At 40.1% G+C, this 15,323-nt stretch overlaps 1 protein-coding gene across 1 annotated transcript in view; it reads right to left on the reverse strand.

Annotated features, from left to right (window-relative positions):
- ITFG1 (integrin alpha FG-GAP repeat containing 1) overlaps positions 1-15,323 on the reverse strand; it is a 242,720-nt gene that overhangs the window by 108,678 nt on the left and 118,719 nt on the right. Inside the window, exon 10 of the mRNA XM_008248375.5 lies at positions 13,658-13,830. Coding sequence (XP_008246597.2) covers positions 13,658-13,830 — 173 coding nt within the window. The remainder of the gene's footprint in view (positions 1-13,657; positions 13,831-15,323) is intronic.

The raw sequence follows: 15,323 nt of genomic DNA on the forward strand, positions 1-15,323 counted from the left end.
AAATAGAAGTACATATAAAGCAGTGAAATTTTCCTTAGTCTTACTATTTTTTTTAAAGAATTATTTATTTGAAAGGCAGAGTTACAGAAGGGCAGAGGCAGAGAGAGAAAGAGAAGTCTTCCATCCACTAGTTCACCCCAAATGGCTGCAATGGCCCAGAGCTGGGCTGGTCAAATCCAGGAGCCAGGAGCTTCTCCTGGGTCTCTCACATGGGTGTGAAGTATGCAGGCATATAGGTTAAAATCGAATAGGTTTGGCCAGCGCCGCGGCTCACTAGGCTAATCCTCTGCCAGCAGCACCTGGGTTCTAGTCCCGGTCGGGGCACCGGATTCTGTCCCAGTTGCTCCTCTTCCAGTCCAGTTCTCTGCTGTGGCCCAGGAAGGCAGTGAAGGATGGCCCAAGTCCTTGGACCCTGCACCCGCATGGGAGACCAGGAGGAAGCACCTGGCTCCTGGCTTCAGATCAGCGCAGCGTGCCAGCGGTAGCGGCCATTTGCGGGGTGAACCAACAGAAAAAGGAAGACCTTTCTGTCTCTCTCTCTCTAAGTCTGCCTGTCAAAAAAAAAAAAAAAAAATTGATTAGGTTTGTGAGCTGGAAGACCACGCCTTTGCCACGCCCCTGTGTGACCTCACGCCCTACCTGATACCTTCGCCATGCTCCTATGTGACCTCATGCCCCTACCTGGCCACACCTGGGTGCCCACCAGTCAATCAGGTTAATTAACCACTCCCCTTTGGAAGTGGGTTAAAAGCCTGGGACACAGTGAGTCCCGCCCTTCTTTTCGGCCCTGGCCTCTTGCCAGGAGGGGGCTGGCTGTAGCCATGTGCCTCCAGGGTGCGTGGCCTTTGGGCCACCTGCCCTAGGCTTCCTGGCCTAGATGCTTCTCCAAGCGGCTGGTTCCTGGTGTTTGGTATGAACCCAGATTTACCTCTTTCTCTAAAGCTCTCACTCTCCTATGCATCTTTTGCACTAAATAAAGGCTTAAAATGTAATATGCAGCCTCATTTATCTGTGCTGGTATTTAGAATTCTTCTCTAAATATTTGGCAAGAACCCTCTCATGCTTATTAATATTTGGGACTTATTAATAAGCATACAGTGATATCGTATGGCACCCCAAATTCCAATAGCATATGTGGCACCCCAGATGGGACTTCTGGGAAACTTTAAGTGCCACATTTTTGAATAGATTTAGGGGGTCATCTCTGATATCAGGTGCAGGGGCCCAAGGACTTGGGCCATCTTTTGCTGCTTTCCCAGGTGCATTAACAGGGAGCTAGATCAGAAATGTAGCAGCTGGGACTTGAATCAGAGCCCGTATGGGATGCTGGCACTGCAGGCGCAGCTTTATCCACTATGCTACAGCACCGGCCCCAGTCTTACTTTTTAACTGACCTATTTTACTGAGATACAATTCACATACTACAAATACCATTTTAAAGTATATAATTAAGTATATTACTAGGGTTGCATAATCATCACTACTAGTTAAATACAGAATGTTTCATCCCCACCATAGTAATCTTACTCCCCATACAGGCAATTCAGAAAGAGGAATTTCTAAAACAGTTTAAATATTATTGAAAAATTGTTTGTTTGACACAGTGGATTCTTCTGACAGGCAACAGACTCATCTGTATATGTTATTTTTAGGTAAATATTGGTCATATTCATTTACAGTTAGAGATACCAATAAAATTTGATCAGGAAAACCAAACACTTCTCTTCTTACCAGCTGTATTTTGCACTTACATAGTATCTCTTTTAAACTGTATTTATTTATTTGAGAGGCAGAGAGACAAAGACTGAGAGAAAGAGACAACACTTTTATCAGCCAGTTCTCTTCCCAAAAGCCCACAAAGGTTAGGGGTTGGGAATAAGATCTTGGTCTCTCCATAGGGGTGGCAGTAACCCAGTCATATACATTATCATTACTGCCTCCAGATGTCTGCATTAGCAGGAAGCTGGAGTCAGGGGCTGGAGTTGGGTATGAACCTAGGTCCTCTGATTTGGGATGTGGGCATCTGAACCACTTAGGCTAACCTCTGTAATTAAGCAAGAAGAAAAGCTTTAGATCTATTTTAGTCCCTTGTCTGTGTGACTAAAATCCCAAATCCCTGCATTCTTCCTTGACCAGCTCAACCCTGCCCTACCCATTAGCCCAAGCCTGCCCACTATATCATAAGAGCCCAGCCTTAGCCTTAGCCCAAGCCCGCCCACCTATACCTCAAGAGTTCAGCCTTACCCCAGTGCTCCACTGCTCACCCTCATGCTCTGCGGCTTGGATGAGAATGTGCTCTGCTGTGTGTTCGCAGGTGGTTCTCTCACATGCCTTTGCGGGGAGTGAGGCCCTCTCAGGTTTGTTCCCTGAATAAACCTGTTCTGGTTATAAGTTTATGTCTTTGTCTTGCTCTTTTTTCCTTACGTTTACACCATATTCTAAAACCAACTTCAACTTAATACTAGCTCATGAGAGCTAAGAAACTTATATACCTTAATACCTGGGAGAAACAGAAACTGATGTAATTTTATCTTCTTGAGGAAGGCTAGACAACATGCTGAGTTCAGATAATTACCTACCTTAACAAAAGGGCAATATCCCATCAATGAAAATGCATTAAAATAAGATTAAGCCTGGAAATGTATCCATAATCACCTGTTAAACCCTTTATTAAGCAGAAGACAGAACTTTTAGATAATTAACTAAAACTTGGGTGGAAGAAAAAGCAGATGTAAAACAATTAGTCCTTATAAAAAAAGAGAAAATTTTGACAGGTCCTTCTGGACCCCATGTGACCCAAGAATATTTAACCTCAGCATGCTTGTTACTTTCTTACCTTGTTACTCACAGGGGGGATAAAATTATCTTTTCGGGGGATAAAATTATCTTTCCTTGGGATAATTGTGAGGAGTTAAATGGGCTAATAGGCAGTGAGATCAGGTCCCTGTTGGAGTGAGAAAAGGAGGAGGGTCCCATTAAGAATGGATAAGGGCTGGAGCTGTGGCATAGCAGGTAAAGCTGCCACCTGCAGTGCCGGCATCCCAAATGGGAGCCAGTTTGATCCCGGCTGCTCCACTTATGATCCAGCCCTCTGCTATAGCCTGGGAAAGCAGTAGAAGATGGCCCAAGTCCTTGGGCCCCTGCACCCACATGGGAGACCTGGAAGAAGCTCCTGGCTCCTGGCTTCGAATCGGCACAGCTCTTGCAGCTGCGGCCATCTGGGGAGTAAAACAGAGGATGGAAGACCTCTTTCTCTCTCTTTGCCTCTCCTTCTCTCTGTGTAACTCTGACTTTCAAATAAATAAATAAATCTTATTTAAAAATACTGTTCTATATTTGCATTCTATTAAAACATGCCTGGTTCTGTTACAAACTCTTCTGAATACAAAAGCCATGTATGGTCATGAGTAAGTCAGTAGACCCAGATAACACCATTACTATTCAACACTGTAATGAAGGTGCTGGCCAATGCAATGAGATCAGAAAAAGAAAGAAGAGGTAAAATAATTGTATTACAAGAGATGTACTTCTTCTTATTTTCAAATGAAATGATTTATCTATACAGGAAACCCAACAGAATGTACAAATTATTAAAATAGGAGAATGAAGAAAGACTGACGAATACAAGAGTCACATGGAAAAAACAGCCTCTGGGGTAGACATTTAGTCTGGTGGTTAGGATGCCAGTTGGGACATCCTTGTCCCATACTTGAGTGCCTGGGTTTGAAACCCAGCTCTGGCTCCTGACTGCAGCTTCCTGCTGGAATGACTTAGTTCTTGGTTCCTGTCACTCAAGTTGGAGACCTGGATTGAGTTCCTGGCTCTGGGATTCAGCCTGGGCTAGTCTCAGCAGTTGTAGGCATTTGGAGTGCCTCTCAAATAATTTTTTTTAAAAAGCACAAATATTAAAAATATAAGCTTTCTTATACGTCAGTAACAACCATTAGAAAATTAATAGAAAAAATTCACACATAATAACAATGAAATCTCTTAAATTACGAAGGAATGTAAATAAAAGGCCTGTTGCCCCTTCTCAACTCCTTCCCCTCCCCTAGCATGGGAGATCTGCTCATGGTCTCTCTCTCTTTCTCTAAGCATCTGCAAAATGGCTAGCAAAACTAAGTGAAAGGCCTCTGAGGCTTCTGGAGAGACCCTGCTGCCAAGTCCCCTCTACCACCAGAGCAGATAAAAGCCCAGCCCTATGACCACCCCATGTGAAGTCCTTTCGGAGACTGTAGCCACCTCTTTGCTTATAAATAAAGCAAACTGTGTGTTAAGGCAGGCTCTGGCTCCTTTTTCCTTATCTCTTCTTTAGCTATTCTCTGAGGGTATGAAAGGCCAGAACCCTATGCTATTTCAAAACTAACAGAATGATCTAATGAAAGCTATGTAGGAATTCTATGAAGATAAAGATAAAACATTAATATATTTAAAGAAGATGTAAATAAATGTTAGAGACTGGAAGATTCAGCATCACAAATATGTGAATTCTTCACAAATTAATCTGGAAATAAAATAGAATCAAATCTATGGCTCAAAAGACGGTTTTTTCTTTTTGCTCAAATAAAAACAATTCTGAGTTATGTGACAGAAAAAAGGGATAGGAACACATAAAATTTTTCCTTATCAGATATCAAAAAGTATTTTAGAGCTAACATAATTAATACATATAGAATCAGTGTAGAGACTGACAAACAAGCTTAAGACTTCAGAATAGAAAGAGCAGAAACAGAACTAATTCCACAGAGAAACCTGATATGCAACAAAGGTGGCATCAACATCAGTGGGTGAAAAACATACTGCTCATGAAACATGAGTGAGAGGCTTAGGTAAAAAGGTAAATCTTGCTACTTGCTACTATATATCTATCATTTTTTTTAAAATCAGGTATATCATATTAAAAACAGTTCTTGCTATAGCATTTAATCTATCAGCATGAGGGGGAAAAGACTGCAAAGTGAGGATCTGGAAAGACTTGGAAATTTTACAGTACTTCATGAAATCAAGAGAATAAATGTTTTTGCTGATACATTCCAATTCCCTCTTATAGCTTTTACTCATTTTCCTTTGCAAGTGGTCAACTGATTCCACTTTTACTTAAACTATTCTGATCTGACTAAACCAATTAGGTTTGAATAAAATATTTAGCTTATATGCTGAAATTGATATGTTTTAATTTACATGGTTTAAATTTTCTAACACGAATACATTGTTTTTGGGGCTTTAGAGTTGTGGTACAAAAACAACAGAAATGTGGGCTGGCGCTGTGGTGCAGTGGTTTAACGCCCTGGCCTGAAGCGCAAACATCCGATATGGGCGCCAGTTCTAGTCCCGGCTGCTCCTCTTCCAATCCAGCTCTCAGCTATGGCTTGCGAAAGCAGTAGAAGATGGCCCAAGGCCTTGGTGGGAGACCTGGAAGAAGCTCCTGACTCCGGATTGGTGTAGCTCTGGCTGTTGCAGCCATCTAGAGAGTGAACCAGTGGATGGAAGACCTCTCTCTGTAACTCTTTCAAATAAATAAAAATAAATCTTAAAAACACACACACACACACACACAAAATAGAAATGAAATAGCTATAAGTCCTTTCCCTGCCAACGATTAGTGTATCTGTGGCTGATAAGTAACAGAGCCACCAAGATCTTTTGCAACTAAAGTCCACAATCATGTTGTATGTCTAGCTCAAATATAGGTTTCTTTTTTTAACTTTTACATATTTTAAAAAGATTTATTAGTTTATTTGAAAAGCAATGAAAGAGAGAGGGAATAAAAAAGAAAGGAGAAGGAGAGGGAGAGGGAAAGAGAGATAGAGAGAATCTCCCATCTGTTGGCTCAATCTTCAAATGGCTGCAATGGGTAGGGCTGAAGCAAGCTGAAGCAGGGATCCTGGAACTCCAACCAGGTCTCCATCAAGGACAATAGGGGTCCAGGTATTTGGGCCATTCTGCTGCTGTCCCAAATACATTAGATGGAAGCTGAATTGAAAGGTCAGAGCTGGGAATTTAATCCAGGAATGTGAAATGGGATGTGGGTATCCTAACGGGCATCTTGAGGGCTAGATCTACCCCATTACAAATGTTTTGAAGCTCCTTTCTATATGCTGGTGAATCACCAGGTAAAAAGCTTATTCTCTCATAGTATATTAATGCAAAACAAAGTTAGCAATGCACTTATCTATAATACAGAAAATGCTTACAGCATTTATTTTGGAAGCAATAGTGGAAAAGTAATGAAATTTATCAACATAATTTGTTGGGAAAGACTAGTATACATAATCATAAATCATTTACTATTCATTCTCTGTAATTAATGATGTGTTGTCCTATTCACATAAATTGCTCATGAGAATGATTCTCCTGACCCACTCAGTAAGTCATAATTTTTGAGCTGCTTTCACAGTGGTAACTAGTAAGGACTCTGCAGTGATTAAATTCCAATCCTGTCTTCTTCACTTCTGAAATCAAGGTGGCGAGTTATGCAAATATGTTTTTCTAGAAGACAGCACAAAATAGAAAAGGCAAAAAATGTGAGGAAGTGAGGGAGTGAGGAAAGAGACGAGGAAGAAGATCTACAGTTTCCTTCCTCTGTTCTCATGTGAGCTTCAGAAAAATAAACAAGTAAACAAATGAACTGTACTGGAAAAATATCGTTTATAGAGATGGCCTTCAAGTAGTTTTAAAATTTGTCCTTCTATGAAATTTTTAGGTCAAATATGTATGTTGACTAAATTTACAGATAAACTTGTTTATCCAACTAAGTGTCAAACAAAGCAACAAAATGAAGATCATGAAAAAGAAGACAGTGTAGATCCTCTATCTCAGAAAATAAAGAAGTCATATGCAAGAGAAAAATCAGATTAGCACTAGACTAGCAAAATATTAGAATTCAATGAAGTATCTTTTAGGATGTGAAATAAAATGATTTTGAACACTGAATCCAATACTGATTCAAGTTGGCATGCAGGCTGGAAGAATATAATGAAATTTTCAGGCATGCAAGGTCTCAGAAAGTCTGCAGAATTACTTGATCATGTACCCAGAAAAACAATACATGAATTAAAAAAAGAATGCAGACATACTGTTCAATGGTGATTCAAGAAATCAGTAAACCTTGTAGCTACATGTAAATAACCATAGCAACAAAATGTAAAACTCAATCACCCCATCACATCACTGATTGTAGCCTGAATGTGGTGGGGGAAAGAGAACCAAAGTGCATTAAGGAGTTTTTCTTACATACTAAGTCTTTAGTTGTATGTTTTAATCATTTGAATACAACCACTATGATAAAAAGGGGAAAATTTATAATATATAACCCACCTCAGGAACTATGAAAGGAGGAAAAATTGAATGATACAATAGAAGACAGAGAAGAAAAAAGGAAAAGCATAATGAATACAAGACATAAAACAGCAAGAATAAATCAAATCAATTTGACTACTTAAAAAATAATACTAAATTACTAGTATCATAGTAAATACACAGCACCTACATTATGCCGGGTAGTGCTGTATGTTCTCTGCATGCAGTAACCCTGTAAGTTGGGTACTACTGTTCTTCTCATTTGACATATGTAAAGCTTACTTGCTGTGATCAGACAGCTAATAAATTGTAGACCCAAAATTTGAATCTAGGCTTCACAGTCAAAGCTCTTAACCATTAACCACTATTCTGCCTCAGTAAGAGGGTTAAATTGTGCTCTTAGAAGACACCCAAATATTAAGGTTTGAAAACTTTCCAACATGTGCTCCATTTTTCAGTTAAGATTTTTGAGATTTATCCATGTCTCTGAATATTCTTTCTTTGGTCATTTATTATTTTATTGCTGAGTAGAATATGAAGGTGCTATAATTTTTTATATCTATATTCCTGTTAAAAGACATTTATTGGTTTCCAGTTTGTTGCTGTTATAAATAAAGCTACCCTGAACATTCTGGGATAAATGTTTTTGTGAATTTAAATTTTGATACCTTTTGCATAAACACTTGAGAGTGGAACACCTGAATCACAGGGAAGGCATGCATTTGTAAGAAATTTGCCAGTTGCTGTGGCGCAGCAGGTTAAAGCAGGTTAAGGCTTGGAGCACTGGCATCCCATATGGTCGCTGGATCTAGTCCCGGCTGCTCCACTTCTGATCTAGCTCTCTGCTGTGGTCTGGGATAGCAGTATAAGATGGCCCAAGTCCTTAGACCCCTGCACCTACACAGGAGACCCAGAAGAAGCTCCTGGCTCCTGGCTTTGAATCGGCACATCTCCGGCCGTTGCTGCCATCTGGGGAGTGAACCAGTGGATGGAAGACCTCTCTCTCTCTCTCTACCTCTCTGTAACTCTGTTTTTCAAATAAATAAAATAAATCTTTTAAAAAAAGAGACATTTGCCTGTTTTCTGAAATGACTGTATCATTTTATATTCCTATCAAAGAAAGTATGCAAGTTTAGATTGTTTTATATCCTTACCAATATTTGGTGATACTGGTTTTAGCTTTAACCATGCTAACAGGTGTGATACTGGGTGTGAAAAAGTATATCATAATGGTTTTAATGGCATTTTCCTATTTATCAATGATGATGAACCATTGGCCATTTACATGCCTTTCAACTGAATTGTCTTGGCACTTTGGGAAAACCAAATCAGTTGATCATTTATATACAGCTCTATAAAGGGAATTCAAAAAGGTCATGGAATTAAAATAAGGAATAAAATGGAATGTAAAAATTAAGTATATTTTGATTTAAAAATCTACACTTTTAAAGAAAATACACACATAGCCGGCGCCGTGGCTAAATAGGCTAATCCTCCGCCTTGCGGCGCCGGCACACCAGGTTCTAGTCCCAGTCGGGGTGCTGGATTCTGTCCTGGTTGCCCCTCTTCCAGGCCAGCCCTCTGCTGTGGCCAGGGAGTGCAGTGGAGGATGGCCCAAGTGCTTGGGCCCTGCACCCCATGGGAAACCAGGATAAGTACCTGGCTCCTGCCTTCGGATCAGCGCAGCGCGCCGGTCGAGGTGGCCACTGGAGGGTGATCCAACGGCAATGGAAGACCTTTCTCTCTGTCTCTCTCTCTCACTGTCCACTCTGTCTGTCAAAAAAAAACAAAACAAAACAAAAAAAAAAAACACACACATATACACTTTCCATGAACTTTTTGAAGAATCTTGTAGTTCTGGACTGTTCTATTCAACTCTTCTTTAAACACACCCTTATGTGAACACCAGAGTCTTGATGAGTACAACTCCATAGTAAGCCTTTTTAAAATTAATTAATTTGAAAGGGAGTGAAAGATAGTGAGAGTATGTGTGAGAGAGCACTCCTATCTGTTCATATACTCCTCAAATGCCTGCAATGGGTGGGACTGGGCCAGACTGAAGCTGGGAGCCATGTACTCACTGCAGATCTCCCATGAAGGTGCCAGGGAATTACCTGAACCATCACTGCTGCCTCCAAGAGATCATGTTAGTAAGGAGCCAGGAGTCAGAGGTTGTGATCAAATCCAAGCATTATGATAAAAGATGTGGGCATCTATTTTTTCATTTATTTATTTATTTATTTATTTATTATTTTTTGACAGGCAGAATTAGACAGTGAGAGAGAGAGAGACAGAGATAAAGGTCTTCCTTTTTCCGTTGGTTCACCCACAAAATGGCCGTTATGGCCGGCACCGCGCCGATCAGAAGCCAGGAGCCAGGTGCTTCCTCCTGGTCTCCCATGCAGGTACAGGGCCCAAGCACTTGGGCCATCCTCCACTGCACTCCCAGGACACAGAAGAGAGCTGGACTGAAAGAGGAGCAACAGGGACAGGACTGGTACCCCAACTGGAACTAGAACCCAGGGTGCCGGTGCCGCAGGCAGAAGATTAGCCAAGTGCGCTGTGGTGCCGGCCCAGATGTGGGCATCTAATTACTAAGCTAACCACACATACCCCACAGTTAAGTCTATAAATCAGGTGGCATGAACCCTACATCTTTCTTGTTTTCTTTAAGATAATACAGCTAATCTAGATCCAGTGTTTTTTCATATAAATATTAGGGTCAGCATGGTAATCTGTTTGAGGAAGTTTGTTGGGATTTTGATTGGATGGAATTGTATTGAATCTACAGATCAATTTTCAGAAAAATGAGACAAGTAGTATTGGGTATTCTGTTGTGTGATTATAGTTTATTGTTCCATTTTAAAATGTTGTTTAATTATTCTTAGCAGTGTTCAGAAGTTCAAACACTGGAACGCCAACCTATTGGCAGAAATCCAAACATTAGTTATCTATGAGTCTGGGGATTAACCAAAATGGAGGCATGAGAGAATTTTTTAGGGTGATGAAAACATTTTATACCTTGAATGAAGGATCAGACTGTGTATTTAAGATCTTTGCATTTCACTGACAGAAATTTTTATTTTAAAAGCACCACAGGAAAGTAGAAACTGAAAGAAAATGTATGGAAAATGCTGAGAAAATGAAATAGTGTAGAAATCATGTAATTAAAAGATTCAAGCATTAAACAGAAAAAAACAGATATGTCCTTATTAGTAAAAGGAGAAAGGATTACAAAACCTTATGTAATCCAAAAATTGATAAAACAAAAAGTTGAAAATTATATATTTGTGTAATGGAAGATTAACATACTTTGAAATCACACAATAATTAAGTTAGGGCATATCTAGTATTTAACTAACATAAATAATATGAATTATATTTAAATAATAATTGAGTTATCAAACTACCAGAAATACCTCAACAAGTTTTTTGAGTGCTGCTTAAGCCATATTTGTATTTGCAATAACTTTAAAAATAAAGACCCAAACCTCAAAATAACAACCAAAAATAACTCCCCAAACATATATACGTGAATATTTCCTTAAAAAAAATCTTCATGGGGCTGGTACTGTTGTGCAGCAGTTTAAAGCCACAGCCTGCAGTGCTGGCAGCCCATATGGGTGCTGGATTGAGTACCGGCTACTCTACTTCTGAATCAACTCAGCTATGGCCCGGGAAAGCAGTAGAAGATGGCCTAATTGCTTGGGCCCCTGCACCTGCGTGGGAGACTCAGAAGAAGCTCCTGGCTCTTGGCTTTGGATCGGCTCAGCTGCAGCCGTTGTAGCCATTTGGGGAGTGAACCAGTGGACAGAAGACCTCTCTCTCTCTCTCTCTGCCTCTGCCTTTCAAATAAATAGATCTTAAAAAAAAGAAAAAAGAAAAAAGAAACATGAAGGGGTTGGATCTACAGATTCAGGGGAAAATAAAAACCTCCAAAAGAAATGTTACTTTATGCCAATAAATCCAGTATGTAGGAGCAATTATTAAAGAAATGAGTTGAAAACTAATTGCTGATAGAGTAAATAATGTTTAATGTTTAATAAATTTTCTTTGAAATTAACAGAGCTGCCAGTTTTTTAGCTTGCCATCTGGAAAGATTTTTTCCCTCTTAATTAATGAGGTTTCTTTTTCATTTAGTATGGGACTAAGAATTTTAGCATAGGATTCTTTAGGACAGAGCAGACAATCTTGTCACAGAAAAAACTGGGTCTTTACAGATTTCAATGACTGAATCTGGAGTGAAGGCTAGCCAACATAGCAGTATGGGTTCTTTTTCAATGATGAGGCAGCATGAGTTATCAGCCAGGATGAGATCTCAAAACATATTTTGGCATCATTTTATTTTGCCATACCATATTAAGCTAATTCAATATTCTTCATTTGAAGTACAAAAGCTATTGGATAGTATACTATGATAGAAATAGCATAAAATGAGAGTGAAAAGCCTGATACGATACTCTACCTTATAAAAATTGATTTAAAAATCACATACTGGATATTCCTGCTCAGGAGGCAGTAATAAATTTTTTTTTTTTTTTTTTTTTTTTTTTTTTGACAGGCAGAGTGGACAGTGAGAGAGAGAGACAGAGAGAAAGGTCCTCCTTTTGCTGTTGGTTCACCCTCCAATGGCCACCGTGGCCAGCACGCTGCGGCTGGCGCACCGCGCTGATCCGATGGCAGGAGCCAGGTACTTATCCTGGTCTCCCATGGGGTGCAGGGCCCAAGGACTTGGGCCATCCTCCACTGCACTCCCTGGCCACAGCAGAGAGCTGGCCTGGAAGAGAGGCAACCGGGACAGAATCCGGCGCCCTGACCAGGACTAGAACCCGGTGTGCCGGCGCTGCAAGGCGGAGGATTAGCCTATTGAGCCGCAGCGCCGGCCCTCTTTGGTTATATTACATTTGCTCCATACACATATGATATGTGTATTTAACTGTATGACAATATGATGATCATGTCCCTGGAAAACTCTGTAAACACAACTCAGAGCTGTTAAAGTTTCAAATCAAAGTCCCAAGAAAAATTTAAGTACAGATCTTCTACTAATTATACATGTTTCCTTAAAAGCTAGATTTTAGACAATATTGCTATTACAAGCAATAAAAGGTCCATTTTTTTCCTGGGAGACATTATATTACGACATAAGCCTGATAGTTAATGTAGAGCTGAGTCATTACTAATTCCAGGGTCAACATATGAATTAATACTTGGAACAAATCATGGGCAGATAAATGATGCAGGAGGCAAATAATAAGGGCCTCTATTTGTGGGGTGATGATCAAACAATAAGGGATTAGAATTCAGGGACAGTCATACTTATGGAATGTGTCAAACTTCAGGCTAATTATGAGGTTAACTACATAGGTTATACTTCTGTACTTTAAATAAGAAAAAACAGTGGCTGTAACATTCAAAATCATTGGCAATGTCATAAATATACTCAGCATTTATATATATAAATAACATCAATGGTCATGTTGGAAGTTCCGATGTTGTTATGAAGTAATATTTACTCAAAGTCAAATCAGTATTTGCAGAGTATCTTACCAAGTGGTTCATTCACTTTTACTTTGTTTAATCTTTACCACAACTCCATTATGGAGGTACAAGTATTACTTTCAGTTTATAGAGAAGGAGTTTAGGTCATCTGTCCAAGGTCACCCAGATGGTACATGGCTAGATTGAGACTGAAACTGAAGCTTGGGGCCAGCTTTTTTTTTTTTTTTTTTTTTTTTAAAGATTTTATTTATTTGAGAGGCAGAGCCACAGACAGTGAGAAGAGACAGAAGAAAAGGTCTTCCTTCCATTGGTTCACTCCCCAAATGGCTGTAATGGCCGGAGCTGTGCAGATCCGAAGCCGGGAGCCAGGAGCTTCTTCCAGGTCTCTCATGTGGGTGCAGGGGCCCAAGGACTTGGGCCATCTTCCACTGCTTTCCGAGGCCATGGCAGAGAGCTGGATCAGAAGAGGAGTAGCCGGGACCACAACTGGCGCCCATATGAGATGCTGGCGCTGCAGGAGGAGGATTAACCTACGTGCCATGGTGCTGGCCCCTGGGACCAGCTTTTAACCACCATTGCCTTTAGTCTGAAAATTTGAGTCATTTGTTTAGAAAAATTCTGGATCTTTTAAAGATTAAGTTCTGTTGAATGAAAATTAACTTTTTAATTTTGGTTAGATAATTATTTTTGTCTTACAATGATGCATCTGAAAAAGACAAAGTACTCTATGCAATTGGGAGAAGTTCAGGGATCAAACAAAGAAATATGAACTGAGCTCATGAAGTTTCTTCCTTAAGGGACTGTAACTTAGTGAAGATATTTCACAAATGTTTGTCAGTTGATTGAATTCCCATACCTTCCAGATGTATTCTTTAGTATAGCCAGAGCATCTGGATAGCCATCCATGTTGTAATCTCCAATATGAAGGGTAATTGGCATTGATATTTCCGTCAGTCGCTTTTCACTCACAAATGGCACAAAGCCCCAGAGTGTGCCCTTATTGCTGAAATTCTGTAGGACCGGAACCCACTATGGATAAAGAGAAAAATATTAGACTTCACAGTAATTTTTGAAAACACATTCACAATTTGCTGAAGAAGTAATCGATTAAAATGTCTCAAGATAAGCATCATTTCACTTCCTTATCTGAGCAATATGGTGGAGTATTGCAATTTTAAAGTGGTTTTTCCTTAGAGTTTATCACTAGTCATCTTTGCTTGAACTGGCACATAGCCTTTAGAAAATTTATTTTTTTTTAAACCACAGGAATTTGGGTGATACTAATATGCATCTAGTTGAATTGTTCAACTTAAAATTCCTGTTGAGTGGAATTACAACCTCAAATGAGTATTTTAAAAAATTCGAGCAACTGGTAATATTATCTAATAGTGATGGCCTTTCAGAAGAACCGACTTCAGAAGAAAGTACATGAAGGTCTCCTTTGGTTCACCTTTACATGAAGAATCTTCCAAAAGTCCATGGAAGATACATATTATGAAAACTATGCATGGATTTCAAAATTTTTTGCACCCAAATAAACTTGTACTAAGTTGTTATAACATGCCTGAACAAATTCTAGCTTGAGGTACTAACGATAAGATACCAGGTTGAGAAAAGCCCCTATCAGCAACATGGAACTCTGATAAAATTATAGTAAGAATAAACATCAGGGGGATGATGCTGTGGTGTGGTAAAGCTGTTGCATGTGATGCCAGCATCCCATATGGGCACTGGACTGTGTCCTGGCAGCTCCACTTCTGACTCAGCTCCCTGCTGATGGCTTGGGGAAACAGTGGAAGATGGCTGAAGTACTTGGGTCCCTGCCACCCATGACCCATGTGGGAGACCTGAAGGAAGTTCCTGTCTCCTGGTTTTGGTATAGCTCAGTCCTGGCTGTTGAGGCCATCTAGAGAGTGAACCAGCAGATAGAAGATCTGTTTCTCTCAGTCTCTCCCTCTGACTTTCAAATAAATAAATAAATGTTTAAAAGAAAAAGAATAAACATCAAATTTAGAGTGAAGCTGGGGTGGAAGAATGGTGAAATCACTGCTGCTTTACAGAAAGTTAAGGGTGACACTGCTTCAAAGAAAGCAGCAGTTTACAAATGGAAAACTCCGTCTAAGAAGAGAAGAGACAGTGTTGAAGATGAAGCCTGCAGAAGCAGACTATCTATATTTAATTTGAGAGGAAAACATTAATTTTGTTGCTGCCGTAGGTGGACTGACAACAGCAGAAACAATAGCCAACACCGTAGACATGTTAATTAGTTCAGCACTGTGGCATACGGGTAAAGCTTCTGTTGCAGAGTCTGAATCCCATATAGGTGCTGATTCATGTCCTGGCTGCTCCACTTCTGATCCAGCTTCATGCTAATGCACCTGGGGAAGCAGCAGAGGATGGCCCAATTGCTTGAGTCCCTGCACCCACATGGGAGATCCAGAAGAAGCTCCTGGCTGGCCCAGCTCTGGCTGCTGCGGCCATTTGGGGAGTGAACCAGTGGATACACGATCTTGCTCTGTGTT

The sequence above is a fragment of the Oryctolagus cuniculus genome, chromosome 18, assembly GCF_051225735.1.
Source record: "Oryctolagus cuniculus isolate XC-2025 breed Fujian yellow rabbit chromosome 18, ASM5122573v1, whole genome shotgun sequence".
NCBI classification, from domain to species: domain Eukaryota; kingdom Metazoa; phylum Chordata; class Mammalia; order Lagomorpha; family Leporidae; genus Oryctolagus; species Oryctolagus cuniculus.